This window comes from Patiria miniata, unplaced genomic scaffold, assembly GCF_015706575.1.
Source record: "Patiria miniata isolate m_02_andy unplaced genomic scaffold, ASM1570657v1 HiC_scaffold_9, whole genome shotgun sequence".
Taxonomy (NCBI): domain Eukaryota; kingdom Metazoa; phylum Echinodermata; class Asteroidea; order Valvatida; family Asterinidae; genus Patiria; species Patiria miniata.
Window position 1 is genome coordinate 7014224 of NW_024037076.1, and position 20856 is coordinate 7035079.

The 20856-nt window shown below is 41.4% G+C and overlaps 1 protein-coding gene across 1 annotated transcript in view; it reads left to right on the forward strand.

Annotated features, from left to right (window-relative positions):
• Positions 1-20856, forward strand: part of LOC119720386 (N(G),N(G)-dimethylarginine dimethylaminohydrolase 1-like) — a 63292-nt gene that overhangs the window by 36465 nt on the left and 5971 nt on the right. Inside the window, exons 2-4 of the mRNA XM_038190049.1 lie at positions 6022-6124; positions 14591-14784; positions 15423-15551. Of these exons, the coding sequence (XP_038045977.1) occupies positions 6022-6124; positions 14591-14784; positions 15423-15551 (426 nt within the window). The remainder of the gene's footprint in view (positions 1-6021; positions 6125-14590; positions 14785-15422; positions 15552-20856) is intronic.

The window sequence follows — 20856 nt, forward strand, 5'->3', positions numbered from 1 at the left end:
ATGATGCATCACGTACCATGAACTTTGATCTGACAACATTGATGCACGTACACATATTTGTTGGATCATGCTTTGCAGTATCACAAGTTAGATTTAAACCTGGAACCTTCAAAATTCTGTTTTAAACAGTATACTCAAAAATCAATCGGTTGGAGTGCGAGTCATACATGTACAGTGTACATGTACGGTACATGTAATTAAAACACATACAAGTGTGTTTATTACTTTATGTGTTTGCTGAAAATATGGGCTAATTTATACTAAAACGTCAACTGTTGTTGTTTTAGGTTAATCAAATTGCTGCAGCTTTTTCAGTCTTCCTGGGAGTTTACTACGGTAGCATGCAAATGGGACCTTAGCTACATGTACCGGTATACCGTACACGTCCACTGCCTGGGCCGCGCTGTGTCAAGCAGTACAGTTCTGGTACATGTATGTAGGGAATAGACCCATGGATAAACCGGGTATTCCTGTATCAGAACGGATACAAACATTCTATACAGGTCTTCACTTTGGGCAAATCTAGTACATTTAAAAATTGGAGGATTCAGGACTGTTGGGGTTAATTAGATGATTTTATGAGCAGAGGACCAGGTGCGTCAAAATCTTCTACCATTTTGCACTTGAAGAAGTGGACAAAAAATATATATTGTCAAAAAATTGTACTCTGTCTCGGTCTTATTGACAATAATTTTGGGGGAATGACAAACTCTGTAAGAGTAAGCCAGTTCGGTACTTCAACTGCGCATGCGCACAATGATATGGCTCACAGGTCATTCAGGAAAATTGAATGCTCATCAAACGCACACGGACCCAGGCACACGAAGCTCACGTGTTAATTACAAGCAGGATGGGTGTCTGCGTAACATTGCGTATCATCACGTCAGCGATTTCATGTATGTACATGTATGTACATGGAATTGATCGATATGACAGAAGTTAGCAGGGTGGAGGGGGGGAGAGTTGAGAACGGCAAATGGCCAAGACGATACTGGATTTGTAAAGCTGTAGCTAGACAGGTAAAGAATGTTGTTAAAAATAAATGGTCAGCATAGTAGCCATGCAGCTACACATGTAGGGTTATACAAGTATTACATTCACTGTGTACACTTCCGAACAAACAGGTCCACATAACCTAGCAGCGTGTGGACTTGCCCACGTCCACACAGTCTTTCACCCTCTCTGGAAAACTGTGGTTAAGAGGCATTTTTTGGGTTTGGTTTATTCATGGCAAAATGAAGAGAAACACTAAAGGGAATCATAGAAAAACGTTTGGGTTGAAAGAGTTTTCACAGTGTGAGTAAAATGAGTTTTTTTCACAGGTTTTTCTTAACTACATGAAAACAAAGGAATGTCCACTCTACGTATGTATGTAACGTAAACATGGGTGTGATGTACATGTACCGGTAGGTTAGTAAACAGGACTTTACTTGTATGTATATGCCTATGCTGTGTTGCAAGCCTATGCTATGTATACATGTAGCTTATTTATGGATGGAATACATGTACAATGTATGTATGTACCATTATGCCACAAAATATCCAGTTGTTTATAGTCGTGTTCCCTAACGTGGCGCACTTCGAAGCTTACTCGGCTTTCCTCGTGTAGTGTTGCCAAACCTCTTTGTTGACAAACCTCAAATTCATGCAGTAAAATACTAGTACTTTTACCTTATTAATGCTTGCTATCAAACCTCTGTGAACAATTTCGGTTTCATAAAATTTAATCCGAAATTCAAAAACGGTGGCGTCCGGAAATTGGGCACAAATTGGCGGAGTGTTCCCTAACGTGGCGCACTTGAATAAATCTAAAAAAATTCCAAATTAACATTTAAGAATTTCTGTAAACTTGATAAATTCTGATAAATAATTATTATCTCTACTTACATACCCAGCCAGATGTTTGTAAGAAAATTATTTTCTTATTTTTCGGGGCATTTTCAAAGGGTTCACTTTGCACTTGAAAATAAAATCGGAAAATCACGCCAAAATAAAATTTTCTTCTAACTTTGTTACTGGTAAATAAACTCGCAATTTATGAACAGGATCACTTTCTGTGAAATTTCAGTTAAAACTTTTACTCTACGTAGGTGCTACAGGCGAAAAATCAAAGTGCGCCACGTTAAGGGCCGCGCCACGTTAGGGTACATCAACAATACATACTGTACATGTAAACAACTGGGTGGTTTTTTTTTTCATCATTTCTTTATAACAATAAAAATCAAGTTTATTTCATTTCAATCAGACCTTTGAAATAGGCTTGATACATGTAAGTAAACAATCTAAACCATACATTTTTTGTGTAATATTACATTTTCGGCAGTTTCGGGACAGTGTGTCCCTTTAAGAGCCAGAAATTTACCTGATAGTACTCAGGTACATGTACATGTACATGAATGCACCATTCTGCAGTCCCTATCGCATTCTTAATATTGCTCAGGTGTCCAGAGTACACCCTTGTCTGTCTGCACCTATTAATCATCAACATTTAAATTGGCATCTGTAGGTCTTCGTGTACATGCAGACTCGTGCAACTTTATCCAAAAGATCATGCTTGGATGATTGTCATCTGAGTTTCTGAATCGGGAATCCTGATGCAAATGTCCTTGAGCAAGATACTTGACCTCAATTTCCTGTCTTCATGCATGCACATTCATGTACATACAGATACCGGTATGTAATTATTCATTCGTAACCTGTAAGTTGTTAATCATTTGATGTTGACAGTGGAAAATTTGGTCAAAATGGTTGCTACAGTGATGAAGCATTCATACTCGCCAACACATGCGTAGATTATGAAGTGCATATTTCTGTTCTTCTTATTGTCAGCTACTTTCCAAAATTAATTCAACAAAATCGTGGTACTCATACTCATACTTTTTATTGGCCAGTATGCTTAACCAGTTCGCACTGGAGGCCGTGATAACACTGGCTGTTTTTGTACCACTATCCAGGCACGGCTGACAGATTAAGACATCAAGACTGCCTCAACTTGCCTGGGGTATATGTCTAAACACATTAATCCCTTGTGCCTTTTGTAAAGTCCGTGTTGTCTGTAGAGGCTAGAGGTGACTGTGTACTGGCCATTGTGCATGGCCTATTGTGTGTACAATTTATGCTCCAGTGCACACACCCCAGAGTTTTGAAACATACATGTATGAGGCTTTGGCAGTAAATATTGTACACATACATGTACTGTTGAAATCACTCTTGCCAATCAGTATTTGTGGTGTTTGGCTGTACATGTACATGTACACATGTATATCAGTAGTTAGAGAAGTGCTTAAAAGTGATATACTCTTTTTGCAACGGCTCTCATTGGGTTTGTACACGTTTTCTAACCGAGGAGTCCTCAATTTGGTTCCTGTCCTCAATTCATCGTGTGTGTCCTCGATTTACACTATAAACAAATGCTCGTACACATGTTTGCGTGTTTATGGTGTAAATCGAGGATACACGCATGCAACATCATCGATGAATTGAGGACAGGAACCAAATTGAGGATATGACCTCAATTAGGAAACGTGTACAAATCCAATGAGAGCTGTGAGTATAAACAATGGAAAAGAGATGAGGAACAATAGAAAATCCTTGATTTACACCATCAATGACATGATGTTGCAAATTGAAAGCCTTATTTATTCTAGTACAATTTGTCCAGAATATCCCCTGAAATGTTGGTCAATGTTGGTTCAATGTCAACTTGTCCAGGCTTGTTTGCGTGTGATGAAATACAGTGTTGCTCTTTTTAAAAATAAATGAAAGTGATGTTACTGCCTTAGGGTTGTCTAGACTCATTGACACACAAGAGTACTACAAAAGGTGTACATGTATTTCACTGACTGCTGTGTACAGTGGCTGAGTTCCACAAGTTTCTACTTAACATGTAGGGCAGCAAAATCTACAGTGAGATGTGAGTTACAGTTGAAGGTTATAGTTATAAATGGATGTGGAATGAGTTGCAGTGGAAATGGCCAAAAGACAAAAATGGCAGTGTTTGTTGCATCAATCATTACTACATGTATGTCATATGCAGTGGATGGATTAGTGTATGTTCTACTTGCAGTGTTGTAGGCCAGCACAACAACAGCATCCATGCGTGCTTCTGAGGTGAAATCCTCATAAGTCTTTGCTTTACATGTAAGAAGAGATGATGACAGTATGGTGCCAAAAAGAGGCGCAAGGAGAAAAGGAAAAGGGATGATCACTGACTTGAATTTCATTGGAGTTTATTAATTATTAATAAGTAATAAGTTTTGTGCTCGTTATGTGAATTACAACAAATGAACTTTGCAGTCTGAGAAAACAGGAACTAAAAATGAAAGGAAAACAAGCTCCAAAACTTGTTGAATGAAGAGTCAATGTACACATTCACAGATCGTCAAAACATTGCTAGTTCCTTGTGCATGTATATTTGTTGTTTTTACTGAAAAAAAAGTATTTAAATTGCAACACATACATATTTGTACAATGTAACTTTTTGCTTGACATTATAAAGGAAAGCTCTGATAAAGATTACGTTTGCCATTGGAGTGTACTATTCACACATGTATTGTACCGGTACATGTAGATCGATTCATGCCTCATTAAAGATATATAGTCCATCATTTGTAATTTGTGCATTTTGTTCATTTGAAGCAACAAAAGTGCTCAAAATCTAAAGAAGGGTACTGAACAACTAACCTAATGAAGTTTCAGCTCAGCTTCAGCTGTATATTCCGAGAAAAACAGCATTCTAGGATCTCAATTTCAAATCAAAAGTTGCTGAATCATGTTTTGAATTGGGCCTGAATTCAGCGTCCGAGACGTTCTCACTGAGCCGATTGCTACGTGATGTCGCGCACCGATCCGACGAATTATAGCAACCGCGCGTGCGTGTGCGTCATGCCAATGCTTGCGCGCGCTTCGCCGAATAACAAAACAAACTACTATTTTAAATTATCTATGGTGCGTCTTAAGAAGCACCGTTGGAAAGGCCTTCTTTCGTTGATTACTTCAAAATGACAGCTTGCCAGAAAGAATAATTTCACAGGGAGATTAGTCCCCTTACTATCTTTCAACCAAGTATGTTTTTCAACAATAATTACGCCAGCTACTTTTCGGATAGCTACAAACGATGGACTATAGCTTTAAGTCAGGATTTCATATTAATATTGACAGATCAATCCATGGACATGAACAGTAGATGGCGCTTTGTGATAGCAACATGTGGGAGAACCGCTGCATGCGCACACTGGTTCGGGAGAGGGACCTGTACACCCAACTAATTATGTTCTGATTGTGCACATGTAAACGTCTAATTTCTTTACGTAAAGCACCAGGTGTATGGGGCAGCACATTTAGTACTCCCTCTGAACTTACTCCATGTATGTATGTATACGTACATGGTGTCTTTCCTGTAACAGATTAACGTGATGCATACTCCCAGTCAGCCTTCATTACATATTTACAACATCAGTTCCTGATTGAAATTAATGAGGACTGTCGTTCAAGGCCATACATTGTACACGGGGAATATTTGACAATACCATTTACCTTGTCAGTGATGAATATTGCAATAAAACAGCATGTAGCATTTCAAGGCTTAACGTGTGTCCACTTTATGGTGTACATTCACCATAATCTTTAGATTATGCCAAAAAAACTAATTGTTGTGTTTCCCTCACATGAAAAATATCATCAATAATACATGTATCAGCAATTATTAAAACAAGTGCAAATGAGATATGTTATAGGCTGGTGTTTGGACATATTTGGTGAAATTTTCATGTATCCTTTGTACCATTTTGAAGAAAAGCGTTAGCAAAGAACACACGCTAAAAACACTCTGACCACGGTTGCGTGGTTCAACAAATTTATTGAAATTGCGTACTGAATTTCAAACAATGCAGTCACATCAGTTAAGTATGCGATTTCAATATGTGTGTTTGTTGGTTGGATTTCGGGACACCTGTTTTTATGGCCCCCCTTTCTCTCGGCACCTTTCTCATCATTTTTGTTTGATCTTCTCTCCCCCTGCAGGTAGATGAGATCAGACGAATCCTGAGGGATGACCTTAGGCAGCAGATCTATGAGATAGAGGACCCTAATGCCACACTAGATGGAGGTGATGTGCTTTTCACAGGTGAGGCGGCAAATGTGAGCTGTCGGTCCTCCCTCAAATTGAACTAACAGGGGGACTGCCTCATGAAAGTGCATGTCTGTGGAAAAGTGGTATGGCAAAATAGGTCATTTAGAACGATAAATTAATAACCAAGATCCAATTGCCCTTAGATTGTCTTTCAAAAGAGAAGAAAAACAGGAAATGTATACAATTTGTGAATGTATTTCTTGTGGTAGTGTGTACATTTCTTTTGGGGATAGGTGGTATGTTCATGCACATGTGTTAAAGGGAATGTACAACATTTGCTTTCGCTGCAATTTTCAGAAATAAATGGATTTGGAGGATTAGTATGTTATATAAAATATTGTTAAAATGACTTGTTTCATGTTTTGGGCTTGTAGATGCTGGAAAATCAAGAAAACCTATCATGTTCTTGTAGTCTGGTTCCCTGACCAAAACTTAAGATGAAACGAAGCAATTAATACACTTTGGGGAATTGTAAGGTCTGAGAATCAGTCTAGCAGGCTTGTACCCCTTCACAGGTGTGTGATCAATTGCAAAGAAAAGTCAGAATAACTAAATGTGAAAAATTAAGAACAGTTTTTGAAAAAAGCCAGTTTTCTCCAACGCTGGTAGGCCGACCAGCGTTGGAAAAATGCAGTTTTTGTTGAAAATGTCAGCCCACCAGGAGCCACGATTTTAAAGGATGCTTTAGACTGTCAGTCCCTAACAATTCAGTGAGGTATTTCGTGATAATTTGATCATTACGTTTTTTGATGTTTGCAAATGTTGTATTTTCCCTTTAACCAAGATTGACTGAAAACTGTCTCTGCAATCAGCAGAATTGTGTGACATGCCACATATCACATTTAGATAACTGATTTTTCTACCCACGTAGAGTGTCAAAGGTTGGATTTTACCTGCGTAGTGTGCCAGACCAGTGTAGATCCATGTTGGATTTTTACCCCTCAGCCGAGAGGCGTCCGTCCGGACGTCGGGCCGGCCCGACAGACGTGCGACAGACGGACGGACGGACGTATGTCCGCACTGGCAGCTTGGTTTCCGGATGATAACTTGAGTTAGAAATGTTTGTTTGGGATTGTAACTTTGGTAGGGGGTTGCCCTTAGGAGAAGGCAAGCTGGGATTGGTTTTGAGGTCAAAAGGTCAAAGGTCAAGGTCACCGTGGTGAGTTAAAGGCAAATAGTTTCCGGATGATAACTTGAGTTAGAAATGAGATTTTGGAGTCTAACTTTGGTAGGGGGTTGCCCTTGGGAGTAGGCAAGTTGGGATTGGTTTTGGGGTCAAAAGGTCAAAGGTCAGGGTCACCGTAGTGAGTTAAAGGTAAATGGTTTCCGGAGGATAACTCGAGTTAGAAATGAGATTTTGGAGTCTAACTTTGGTAGGGGTTGCCCTTGGGAGTAAGCAAGTTGGGATTGGTTTGGGGGTCAAAAGGTCAAAGGTCAAGGTCTCCGTGGTGAGTTAATATACAAATAACGAATGTTTGTGAGTGCGATGGTAAGAATAATTTCATGAGGTGACAGATTGAATGTTCTATTCCACGAGGCGAAGCCAAGTGGAATAGAACATTCAATCTGTCACCGAATGAAATTATTCTTTCCATCGCACGAACGTAAAATATTCGTTATTTGTTTTATACAACACCTGAATAAATTCTCGTCATTTGATTGGTAAATTATAAACTACAATTTATTTTGATTTTAAAGATGTTGAACTACCCCTTCACGAAAATGTTTGAACCCAACGCTGTAGCGCTGGCTCTTTGGAACAATACGCGCTACGCTGAACGCGCACACCAGCATGCATTTTGCACGCAAATACCGCGTCATGGAACAAGCGCAAAGTGAAACGGTATAACGCATGGGTATAACGCATGGTCGCACCGTGCATTATACCGAATAATAATATGTCACGTGATCTACAATTCACCAATCAGATGACGGGGATTTATTCAGGTGTTGTATAAAGGTAAATGGTTTCCGGAGGATAACTTGAATTAGAAATGAAATTTTGGAGTCTAACTTCGGTAGAGGGTTGCCTATTGGTACAGGCATGTTGGGACTGGTTCTGAGGTCAAAGGTCAAGGTCACCATGTTGAGTTAAAGGTTAATGGTTTCTGGATGATAACTTGACTCTGGCTGAGGGCAAGGGCGGATCCAGTGGGGGGCCAAAGGGGGGGGCCAAAAGAATTCAAAAAAATTTCGGGGCCCTTAAGCGGGCCCCAAACCCCACACCGTAATTTTTTTGACCCACTTTTTGGGGGGACCAAAATTGTTTTGGCCCCCCCCCAAAAAAAATTGTGTTCTGGATCCGCCCTTGGCTGAGGGGTTTCAACAGCAACGCTGTTATTTTTTGCTAGTGTGAAAGGGGTTCTGGAAATCTCCATGTTGGACCCAATTTCATAGTGCTGCTTAACAGCTGACTTTGTGCTTACCGAGCCTCCATCTATTTCATAGGGACCGTTAAGCATTAGGCCTAAGCAGAGCAATAGTATGCTTGACCCCAGAAGAAAACTTTGCTTAAATCAGTGATGTAACAATAGGTAACAATACAAATCTCCATGCACGCGCAATCGTTAGCACTTTCACGACATGAAATAGTGCTGAAGCAGCAGCATGATTTTCTGCTATAGTACCGCTAAGCACAACTCTCCTGCTTACTGATAAGCAGTTCTATGACATTGGGCCCTGGATTTAACACAGAGATTTTGGACAGCGTGAAAGGCCCTACAGTGACATTGTATTTATCTTAGCTGTTTTGCCAAGTGGTCCAAAACCATGTTATATTTTTTTAGCCAAAAAGTAGTTGATATATCAAAGATAGATAATCTGTTGACATCGGTGTCATTCCTCAGCCTGTAAATATTTGGAATGATCAATAATGGTCGGTGGCTAGGACCTCCCCAGTTTTTTCCTTCTTTTGTTAGGGTGTAAACATTCTTGCTAGCTCATCTGTCAACATGAGCTGATTAGAGGCTGTGCCCACTACTATCCTTACAGATGGTTAGCATTTTGTGATGTGATGTCAGGTCCAAGATGTCATGTCACACCTCATAAACATTGCTAAAACGTAATCAAGATAGCTGATTTTGGTGCACAGGGTCCAAGTTGAAAAACAAGCAATACTGTCACAGTTCACTTACCTCTGCAAAACACATGGGCGTGAAATTTCTGCTGGATTTATGGTCCGGTAAAAAGAAACAAACAGAAATAAAGTAGATATCTGTAGATTTCTGTTTATGAACAGAACACATGAATTTTCTGCATTTGCAACATTTCAAGTCTAAATCATGAAAAACGTAGTTGTGATAGATGTTTGATTTCATGGTCTTGATGCAAGTCAATCTGATTTTAAATAATGTCAAATTTTGCAAGTAGAAACAATTAATAATCAACGATGATGTCATCATTGCATGAGTGTGTGCATCTGTTTTCTCAAAATGTATAATATTAGTAGGCCAGCCAAATGTGGAAGAGTTCTGTAGATAATAATTTCACTGCATTTCTGGGTAATAGCTGGCACCTGTGCTAGATCCATTCTTTGAATCATGACAAACAAGATATGGGTGGATGCCCTTGTTAATTTTGAACCTAAATATACCTAATTTGCATAAATCATTTATACCTGCCGTGTAACATATCTGTTCCCTACATTTGGGTATATTTTTTATTTTTACCCCTCAGCCGAGAGGCTCGAGGGGTATTGTCATCGCCTAGGGCGTCCGTCCGTCCGGATGTATGTGTGTCTGTCCGTCCGTCCGTCCGTCCGTCCGTCCGGGCAGCTTAGTTTCCGGATGATAACTTGAGTTAGAAATGTTGTTTGGGGTTGTAACTTCGGTAGGGGGTTGCCCTTGGGAGTAGGCAAGTTGGGATTGGTTTTGAGGTCAAAAGGTCAAAGGTCAAGGTCACCGTGGTGAGTTAAATGTAAATGGTTTCCGGATGATAACTTGAGTTAGAAATGAGATTTTGGTGTCTAACTTTGGTAGGGGGTTGCCCTTGGGAGTAGGCAAGTTGGGATTGGTTTTGGGGTCAAAAGGTCAAAGGTCAAGGTCACCGTGGTGAGTTAAATGTAAATGGTTTCCGGATGATAACTTGAGTTAGAAATGAGATTTTGGTGTCTAACTTTGGTAGGGGGTTGCCCTTGGGAGTAGGCAAGTTGGGATTGGTTTTGAGGTCAAAAGGTCAAAGGTCAAGGTCACCGTGGTGAGTTAAAATGTAAATGGTTTCCGGATGATAACTTGAGTTAGAAATGAGATTTTGGTGTCTAACTTTGGTAGGGGGTTGCCCTTGGGAGTAGGCAAGTTGGGATTGGTTTTGAGGTCAAAAGGTCAAAGGTCAAGGTCACCGTGGTGAGTTAAATGTAAATGGTTTCCGGATGATAACTTGAGTTAGAAATGAGATTTTGGTGTCTAACTTTGGTAGGGGGTTGCCCTTGGGAGTAGGCAAGTTGGGATTGGGTTTGGGGTCAAAAGGGCAAAGGTCAAGGTCACCGTGGTGAGTTAAATGTAAATGGTTTCCGGATGATAACTTGAGTTAGAAATGAGATTTTGGTGTCTAACTTTGGTAGAGGGTTGCCCTTGGGAGTAGGCAAGTTGGGATTGGTTTTTGGGTCAAAAGGTCAAAGGTCAAGGTCACCATTGTGAGTTAAAGGTAAATGGTTTCCGGATGATAACTTGAGTTAGAAATGCAATTTTGGTGTCTAACTTTGGAAGAGGGTTCCCCTTGGGAGAAGGCAAGTTGGGATTGGTTTGGGGGTCAAAAGGTCAAAGGTCAAGGTCAACATGGTGAGTTAAAGGTAAATGGTTTCCGGATGATAACTTGAGTTAGAAATGAGATTTTGGTGTCTGACTGAGGTAGGGGTTTGCCCTTGGGTACAGGCAAGTTGGGATTGGTTTTGGGGTCAAAAGGTCAAAGGTCAAGGTCACCGTGGTGAGTTCAATGTAAATGGTTCCGAATGATAACTTGAGTTAGAAATGAAATGTTGGTGTCTAACTTCGGTAGGGGGTTTCCCATTGGTACAGGCATGTTGGGACTGGTTCTGGGGTCAAAGGCCAAAGGTCAAGGTCACCACGTGAGTTAAAGGTTAATGGTTTCCGGATGATAACTTGACTCTGGCTGAGGGGTTTCAACAGCAACGCTGTTATTTTTTATTTTTGAAAATTTTATTTTGGTGATTCTACTTACACATCCTTACTTCAATAACATTTTCTTCAGCATATAAGTGACTGAACATTATTATGAGGACATAGTAATGATCCAAAATGGCTACTCTTACACCCCAAAGTTTCGCGCATTTACCTTGTCTCCAGATATAGTCTTGCCAAACATCAGTATATGAGCTTTAAATTCACCAAGTTGCTTACTGGCACAGTTACCCTATTAAAACCTTATTGAAAAGCATGCAAACAATAACGTTGTGATGTGTAGCCTAGCAAACAGAAACGGGGAAAACGAGGTGTCTGTTAATTGCCCTAATTAGTGAAGGGTTGCCTAACGTGGGAGACTTGAAAAAGTTTAAGGAAATTCCCAAAATTATTGGAAAAGAAAATTAATGGAAAGAAAACATACTGACATTGAGATAATTACTGGAAGCATTTTTTTTTGGGGGGGGGGGTTCCTTGAACTTATTCAGGTCTCCCACGTTAGGCGACCCTTCGCCTAATTTAAGCCCAGTTTACGGACAGCCAGCTCGTTTTCCCGGTTTTGTTTGCTGAGCTTAATATCATAATGGTATCATTGTTCACATAATTTTTCCATAAGGTTTTAATAGGGCAACTGTGCAAATAAGCAACGTGATGAATTTAATGCTCATCTAACTGAGGTTTGGCAAGACTACTTGATGATATCTGGAGACAAGGTAAATGCGCGCAATTTTGGGGAATAATAGTAGCCATTTTGGATCGTTGCTATGTCCTCATAATTATTTAGTCACTTATAATTATATGCTTAAAAAAAATGTTATTAAAGGCCAAAAAAAAAAATACTCGGTCTCTGGTCAGGCCAAAGTTCCGGAATTTCTTTTCTTTTTTCAAGCTTGGATTGTACAGACAAGTTGAAGTACTATTTTGCTTTTTTTGGTGTCCTCATGTACATTGGTGTCCTCCATAATTTGCCTTGGTGCCCTCGATCATTTGCCTTGGTGCAATTTCCCATTCCTTGGTGCTCTTTGGTAAAAAAAAATTGAGGAGGTGCGGCAATAGAGGGCGCTGTTGGAGCTACCGCGGAACGTTTTGGGAAAAAAAAGGTTGACGCGCATGATTAAAATCGACGCGCGCGCTGACCAGAGACCGACTTATTTTTTTTTTGGCCTAAGTAAGGGTGTGTTAGCACAATCACTAAAACAAACTTTTCAAAAAATAAAGAATATACCCAAATATGGGAATCTTATTATTATTATTATTATTATTATTATTATTATTATTAATGGTTTATTTTATGAAACTTTCACGGCCGTAAGGCCGAATTACAGTTTAATTTACACACATTAAAAATCGTTATATATTAAAATTACAGAGAATTACATCGTGTGAAAGATACATTAACCCTAACTCCTGGGGCTCTTTTACTAGAAAGTATCCTGAATCTGCCAAAATCCACCAATTTTGTCTTGCAAAAAATGCTGGTATCCTGAATCCATCAGAATCCCCCAGTGTAGATTCTGGAGATATTCTGAATCCGCCAGAATCCACCAGCAAAAGTCTTGATGGATTCTGGCGGATTCAGGATACCATGGTGGCATAAAAAAAAATACAGCATGTTTTTCCATAGAGTCTTCAAAATCCATCACCTAAATTTCTGGTGGATTTTGACGGATTCAGGATACCATGCTCACATGAAAATTGTGATGTGTGTTGTTGCATAGGATCCATCAAAATACACCAATGCATGGCGACCCCAGCATGGATCAGTACCGAAGTGAATACATTAGCGCATGTTTCAGCCCGTAAACCATAGATATAGAATGAAAAGACTAGATCGGCAGCGCGTCCACACGCGCCCAGTCACTGTGCGATAAATCTCCGCCATTTTGGTTGTCTCTCATAGACGCGCAACAAATTAACGTTAAGTAATGGAGTTAAATGTATCTTTCCTCCAGCACGTGACCTAGCTCAACACGCGCGAAGCAAGAAATGCGCACCGAGTATTTACGCGATGCGCACACATAATTATTAGCGATGCACATGGTGTTCTTTGAGCGTAAACGGCGTTGCGTTCGTCACGTTTTCGCGCATTATTTGTATCTTTCCTCAAGCACGTGACCCTCCATGCAAGTCCACCCTGTACATGTGTGTACATGTTTGTACAGTATGTGACAGACTTGGCAGGGCTAGTGCCAGCAGTATTTACTTGACCACAAACATTGCAAAAGAGTTAAACTGTTGAGATCCTGAATCCATCAAAGTCCCCCAATAGCTCAAAATGGAGGTATCCTGAATCCATCAAAATCCACCAGTTCCGCTAGGCTTCGAATCCTGAGTCCATCAAAATCCCCCAGTTTGTTCAATATGGAGGTATCCTGAATCCGCCGAAATCCCCCGAAACAGGGGGGTGGATTTTGATGGATTTAGGTACGTTAGGGTTAAAAAGGTTAATCACAACAAAATACACACAAGTAATAAAAATTAAAATCATTCAAATCCGACTACGTAAAATACGCAGTCCCAGCCCCCCTTCCCCCCCACAGAGATGGCCGTCATTGAGTGAGCTCTATACGTTCATGCATACCCAACCCACTTCATGTAATAAGTTAACCAGAAACTGTGACCAACAACGAGTACCTTCATCAATTCAGATGAGATGATCATTGTTCCTTATCCCATTGTTCCTAATCGGGATCAGCCAGTCTCTGAATTTGTGGGAAGTGAGTAGTGATTTGCCAAACACGGAACACAATTGTTCTCTGTGGTGGGAAAGTGGGGGAACATTGAGTTGGGAACATATTTCACTGTAAGACCTATTGAGACAATATTCATCAGAAAAAATGATACGAAAATCCCTGCGCTGTAATTTTTCTAGACATTCGCAGGGATTAACAATTCATGCAAATTAGGTCTATTTAGGGTCCACATTAACGATGGCATCCACCCACATCTTGTTTGTTATGGTTCAAAGAATGGATCTACTGGTAGCATGGATGCCAGCTATTACCAAAGAATGCTGTCCAAAGTGTAATATTTCTCTTTGGCCGGTCCACTATATCCACTGAGCTGAAACTTTAACAAGTGAGTTGTTATGCACCATTCTTAAGATGTTGAACAATTTTCTTCCAAAAAAAAAAAAAATTGCACAAATAACACTTGTTCCCACTTGTGCAAGGTTTCAATTATGGCAAAATATACATGTAGTAATCGTTCACTGGAATTGTCAATACAGAATAACGTCACTATAACATGATGGGGTCCATAAAAAATGTTAATATAAGTTTATATTTAATATTAAAATTCTTCTTTGCTATCTTCCATTTCCCAGGTGAAGAGTTCTTTGTAGGAATCTCTAAGCGGACAAACAGTCAAGGAGCTAATGCCTTGGCCAAAGCTTTCCCAAACTACCCAGTCTCCTCCATCAAAGTGGCTGAGCATTTGCACCTGAAGAGCATGATGAGCATGGCTGCACCAGGCATCTTGGCTGTAGGCAGCAGCTCAGCAGCACAGTCTGCATTAAAGGTACACATGTCAAATGTCTGGGTCAAAACAAAACCACATGATGTACTTGTGGATAAAATATTGAAAGGCCCTGTTTGTTTACATCTGATGCAGCAGCTATTTGTTGCGTTATTCCAGGATATATATCTACATATCATGAAAGTGACAGTCCCTATGAGAATTCAGCTTGGCAATAATGAAAACACATATACTTGAATCAACATTTTCAAAAACAAAGGTGTGACTGGAGTGACAACCGGCACTCCAATGGCTCGATTTAAGAGGACCAAAATTGTGTACCATTCCGTCACGTGATAATAACAATGTATAGTTTATGCTCATTTGGCCTAGTGAGTTTTTATTGCCATCAAAATTGTCCTTTTCCAAAGGCATTTGTTAATGCGTAAACATGTATTGTTTATGTATAACATATTCACTGTTAGTCTCAACTGCAAGTTTTGATAATTTTATGGCACTAGTTTTAATAACATTCATTCAGCAATGAAAATGTTAGGCCCAAAATGTATGCAGTGAAATACACTTTGTCAGGAAGTCCAATAAACTTCCAGTGACAAGAAGTACAACACTCCCCTATCCCATAAGTTAACAAGAGCCCTTTCTTATTACATTTTCTTTTCTTGTCGCCCTTTTTGTCATAGCAAATTTTACAAAAGAGCGACTACGATTACTGCACTTTGACCCTACCAGATGATGAGGCTGCCAACTGTGTCTATGTCAAAGGGTTTTTACTGCACTGTACTAAGCAGGAATACCCAAATAGTTACAAGGTATGTCCCCTGGGATTGTGTTTTATATCTTATGGGGTATGGTTCCAAATCCCGATACCCCCTTCTTATAACCCCTCCTTCCATTACAAAAAACATCTCACCTCTGTTTACCTACATTTGCATATCAGCGCACAAACATTCGCTGAAAAGAATAGCGCCCAAGCCTCACCCTCCGCGCCCACTACATGTCCCTTAAATAGCCCTGTTACACAAAGACTCCCCCTAGTTTTTTTCAGTGACGCGTAGCGTCCACACGTATAATTTAACCGTACTCGCTGTGCCAGTAAAAACATGGCGGACTCCGCCAAAAATAGTAAAACTCTTACTGTTAGCTCAAGTCGTTCTTCCGGGAAATCACCCTCCAACCAACACTCCATTTGATGAGGACATGGTGGCCTTGGATAAGTTGACGGAAATGTCGGAGAGCATTGGTTACTGCCTGCATCTCGAGGACATTGATATGTAGATTGTCTTGATGCGGGTCCCACTTCCCTGGGAATTAGCGCGGGTGAAGTGTGGCACCCCAACCAAGAAGGGATGCATCCATGGAGATGATTTTCGTCGGTTGTGCTTTCGAGAAAATCATTCCACAAGCAATATTTTGTAGGTCTGTCCACCACTGGAGATGTGGATGGAGAAAGGAAGCGACCGGAACCATGCGATGGATGGAGTGAAGCTTCGGACGGTAATGTGCAAGGAGGTGGAGCTGGATAAAACGCATGCGGAGCCGACAATGTGGAACGAGATCCACCATGCTTGCCATAAGCCCCAGTATTTTCAGCCATGCTGCTGCTGGGGCTGATGTCTCCTGGAGGAACATTTGGATGCACTGTTGGAGATTTTGTATTTGTACGTCTGTTGGGAAAGCCGTGTTTGTTTTGAGATTGAGCACGGCCCCCAGGAATGTTGGTGTTTGTGTAGGGATTAGGTGTGATTTCTTCTTGTTGATCAGGAACCCCAGACATGTGGTCAAGGATAACGTTTCGTGCAGGGCTTGGTAGGCTTCTGTCCTTGAACGGCCGACAATGAGCCAGTCATCCAGGTACACAAAGATTGTGATGTTGTTTCTGTGCAGGGCTGCCCCCACGGACTTCACGATTCTCGTGAAAACTCGTGGGGAAGTTGACAGGCCGAACGGGAGAGCTGTAAATTCGTACGTTATTCCCTTGTATTGAAAATGTAGGAACTCCTAATGCTGTGGGTGTATGGGCACATGTAGGTAAGTGTCTTTCAGATCGAGGGATGTAGCCCATGATGGAGTTGGAATCAAGTCCAGGATTGTTCGGAGAGAGTCCATTCGGAAACGCTTGGGGCAGACAAATCTGTTGAGTGGTTTCAGATTCAAGATGGGTCGTCATGTTCCTGTGTTCCCTTTGGGTGTCAGGAAAAAGGTCGACAGAAAACCGGACGGTCCTCTTCTCGGTGGAACTATGCGAATTTTTGGTAAGGAGGGACTCGATCTCTGTTTCCAAGGCTAGGTTTTGGCCGGTTCAGCTGGAACCTTGGTTTGACAAATTATGGTGTCCGATAGGGGTGCTCGTAAACTCTAGAATATAACTGAACTGGATGGTTTGAAGCAACCATTGATTGGAGACTGCCTTGGACCAGGACCCTGCAAAAGCTTTTAGGTGGCCGCCCACGGGTCTGTGTATGGGGGCAGCTGAAGCTCTGGAAAGTCATCGACCAACCCCCGGTGAACCAGGAGGCCGGTGGCTTGTATGACTGGCTACTGGAGTGGTAGGGTTGGCCCCGGCGTTGGTTCGAAAAACAGTTTTGGATTTCAATGAACGTATTGCGCAAACTATGTGCGATGTGTCTGCTATGTTAATATCATTCCGGCCTACAACTTGACGGTATGGTAGAACAAAACTGATGACAGTTACAGATGAAAATAATAGAAGATAGATTTAATCATCTTTTGAACATTTCATTGCTGTCAACTTTCGCAAGTATTGGGATATATTGAGGGATAGGCCAGGTTACAAAATGAGTGTTGATGTTACCTAATCCGAAAACAAAAGTTTTTTTTCTAGAGAAATGAAAAGATGAGGAACCGTTTATATAATTTGTCCTAGTGTTGCCTTTTCTGTTAAGGATGTTTAGCTTTCTCTTTCTGTTGCTAGATCGTGAACACGGAACTGTAACACATAAAATTAATGCAAAATTAAAGAGTTTGGACGATATTTTCCAGTCATTTCCCGCTCATTCTGCACCAGCAGAACAGCAGATATACAGAGTGTGCCCCCCCCCCAAAAAAAAAGCAACATTCAGGAAACACAATAATTAAAACTGTTCAATTTTTTTTCTTCAATGAAAATATATATTGCATTAAAGCCTGACTATTGCCCAATTCCATTTGGGTTCCTAGGTCCAGAAATACAACAGTTAAGTGAAAGGGTGTAAATTTTACTTGGGCCACTCTCACATAGACATGTTGAATCTGGGTTAAGCAAATAGGAATGTGAATAGGCATTGAAGTTGGTGCCATCGCAGGTGAGAGTGGCCCAAGTGAAAATGTACATTCACCCTTTCACTTTAATCGGCTGTATTTTTGGATCTAGAGACCCAAATTGAATGGGGTAAAAGGAGTGGATTGAGAAATAGTCAGGCTTTAATGTATTAGTTTCATTGAAGAAGAAAAAAAATTAAACAGTTTTAACCCTCCTGCTGTCTGAACAGTCACGTGCCTACACTTGCCTGCTTCAGTCAAAATCAATCAGTTGACTGTTTTCAACAGTTAAGAGCTCACAGCCTACATAAAGCAGGATTGACTGGCTGTGACTGCTTTGACTGTAGGTAATTGATTCGCTGGCTGTGCCTACTTCTTGCCGGCTTTTGTCTGTTGACTGCATTTGACTTGTCACATGCTTGCTTGAAATATGATCGGATGGTTGGTCTGACTAGCCTGTGTAAAAGGCATGGCAGGGGAGGAGGATTGATTTCTTGACTGTCTGTGACAAACAGCAGGAGGGTTAGTTATTTGTTTTCTGAATGTTGCACTTTTTGGCACACTCTGTACAATATTTTTATATTTAAAGAAACTTTGGCAAAAGGATATCCTATAGGACTGGTTGTTTGGTACATTGATAGTACACATAATAATATAATGTAAGAAAGAACTATGCAAAAGGCCCTGGCTCGAAAAGATTTTGCAGGGCGATCAGCTGGTGGTTGGTAAGGCTTACAAGCTTTCAGCTGGTCTGGACCGGACTTCGATGTTGACTGCAGAGATTACTCTTGTCCGTTGCCTCGATGCGTTTTGCTTCGGCTTCCATAGCCTCTTGGAATTTGCCGGCAAAAAGGTCTGGTCCCATGAGAGGGAGAGATTCTAGTCGTTTCTTGGCTCCTCCCGATGGGAGGAAAAGAGTGTCTAGAATGTTGCCTCGGCGGTAGGAAGTTGTCAAAGTCAAGATGCGTGTGAATTGTTCCAGGGATAGACGAAGGGAGTCGTCTAAGCACCGAAAGGCTGCAGAGAGCATATCGACAGGAATTGTGGTCTCATCCTCGCAGACCCTGACAAGATATTCAGACAGTAGGAGCATGAAGGACGTAGCTCGCATTCCAAATCTGGACTTCCGTCTGCGGCCAACTTATCTTTGGCAGAGTCTGGAACTTGTGGCACTGTCAAGTAGCCTTCGAAGAGCTGGGAAAGGCGAAGCACGTCCCCCCGGTTCATCCGGAACAGGATCTGGTTCCTGAGTAGTCGATTCTGGCAAGCCCAAAATGTGGATCATATCGCATTGGACAAGCCGAAATTGAGTTCAGTTGGGAGAGGTGTTGAGTATTCATGACAACTTCACCCTCATCATCGGAACCATGGTCTGATCGAGAAGGATGAAGTGAACCCGTTGCCGACGACCCAGCATGTACCTCAGTGTCCTTGCGTTGACGATGATTCTCAGGACCCGGTACCGGATCCCCATCGGAGTCGGAAAAATGAGCAGATGGGTGAATGGAAATGGCCGCTGACATGGCCGAGACGGAGGCTGAAATGGCTGGAAGACTTGGAAAAAATCAGCCCTGGAGACTGATCCCGAATGTTTACAGCATTTGGCCCGGTATTGGGATCCGTCGGAGGAAGACTCCGATTCTGACGAGTAACGGTGTCTTTTAACGCGAGACTTCCTGTTTTTGGGCTTGGTTTTTGTCTCCGAAAGAGGGTTCAGAAAATGGCAGTGGCGCGGGTACTCCCACGCCACTGTAGCGTACTGACTGTAGCCCGGTCCCCGGCCTATGGGGTCACCATCACCCGTTTCTGAGCGACGGGGTGAAATCTGCAGGTGGTGGGGGGTGCCTCCAGCAGATTCACAGTTGAGGTTAGGTCCAGGGGAGGGGGTGCCTCCCGACCTTGTGCCTCTAAAGGGGCCGGTGGTCCCGTGGAAATTCCCTCCACGGGGCCGTCAGGCCCTTAGCCGATCTCCTTTTGACAGATCTTTCAATTACAATTAACGTAAAAATTGGACGAAAATACGTACTTACGGAAATCAAATATCAGTCGAATGGAGATACTTTTAAAAATTTGAAGAAATACACTCAAGCGGACGTACGATGGTGAAGAAAACCCAAGAATTTTTTCCACGGGTGAAAAAAAAGATCTTTCACCGTCTGACGCCAAGAGAAAAGAAGAAGCTAAGATGGCAGTTGGGCCGCGGGGCAGGGTGGGTAGCCAATTGTGTGAAATCTTAGCAGATGTATTGCGCCCACTAGGGAAATATGCACAGGTAGTGGCTCTACGGTTAGATGAGCGCTGTAGACTTTAATTTGTTATGTTCCTGCTACCGCATGGAAGACGCAAAATCCAATACACGTCAGTTGGTCCTGCCCCTTAATAATAATAGGTAAGAATTTATTGTTCAGAGTTTTCGTGGGAGTGCTTTTGCGGCATGTTTTGCACGCAGGTGGTGACATTAATGGTTACCGAAGCAGTAAGGATATCGCGATATTTTCAGCATATCGAATTTCATGATATTCCAATTTTTTTTAAGTGACCGATATGAGTTTCGATACGAAAATAAAATCATAATATCGTGAAATTTTGTGATGTAAAGTTTAACATCTGGTTTCCATTCGCTGACATTTGTCAGTCATTCTATCGAAAGGCATGATTGCTGCATTTAAACGGGTAGCTGTAATCTTTACCGAGGGTAGTCCATTTCAGTTAAAAAAAAAAAACCTGCTTTCCAAAGGAGCCCTCACAAGCATCTGTGATCCAGTGGTTTTTGCTTTGTGCAACATGAATAGTGTTGGCAGTGTCCACAACCAGATGTTAATATCTTACCGTACCATGATGCACTTGAAAGCAGTC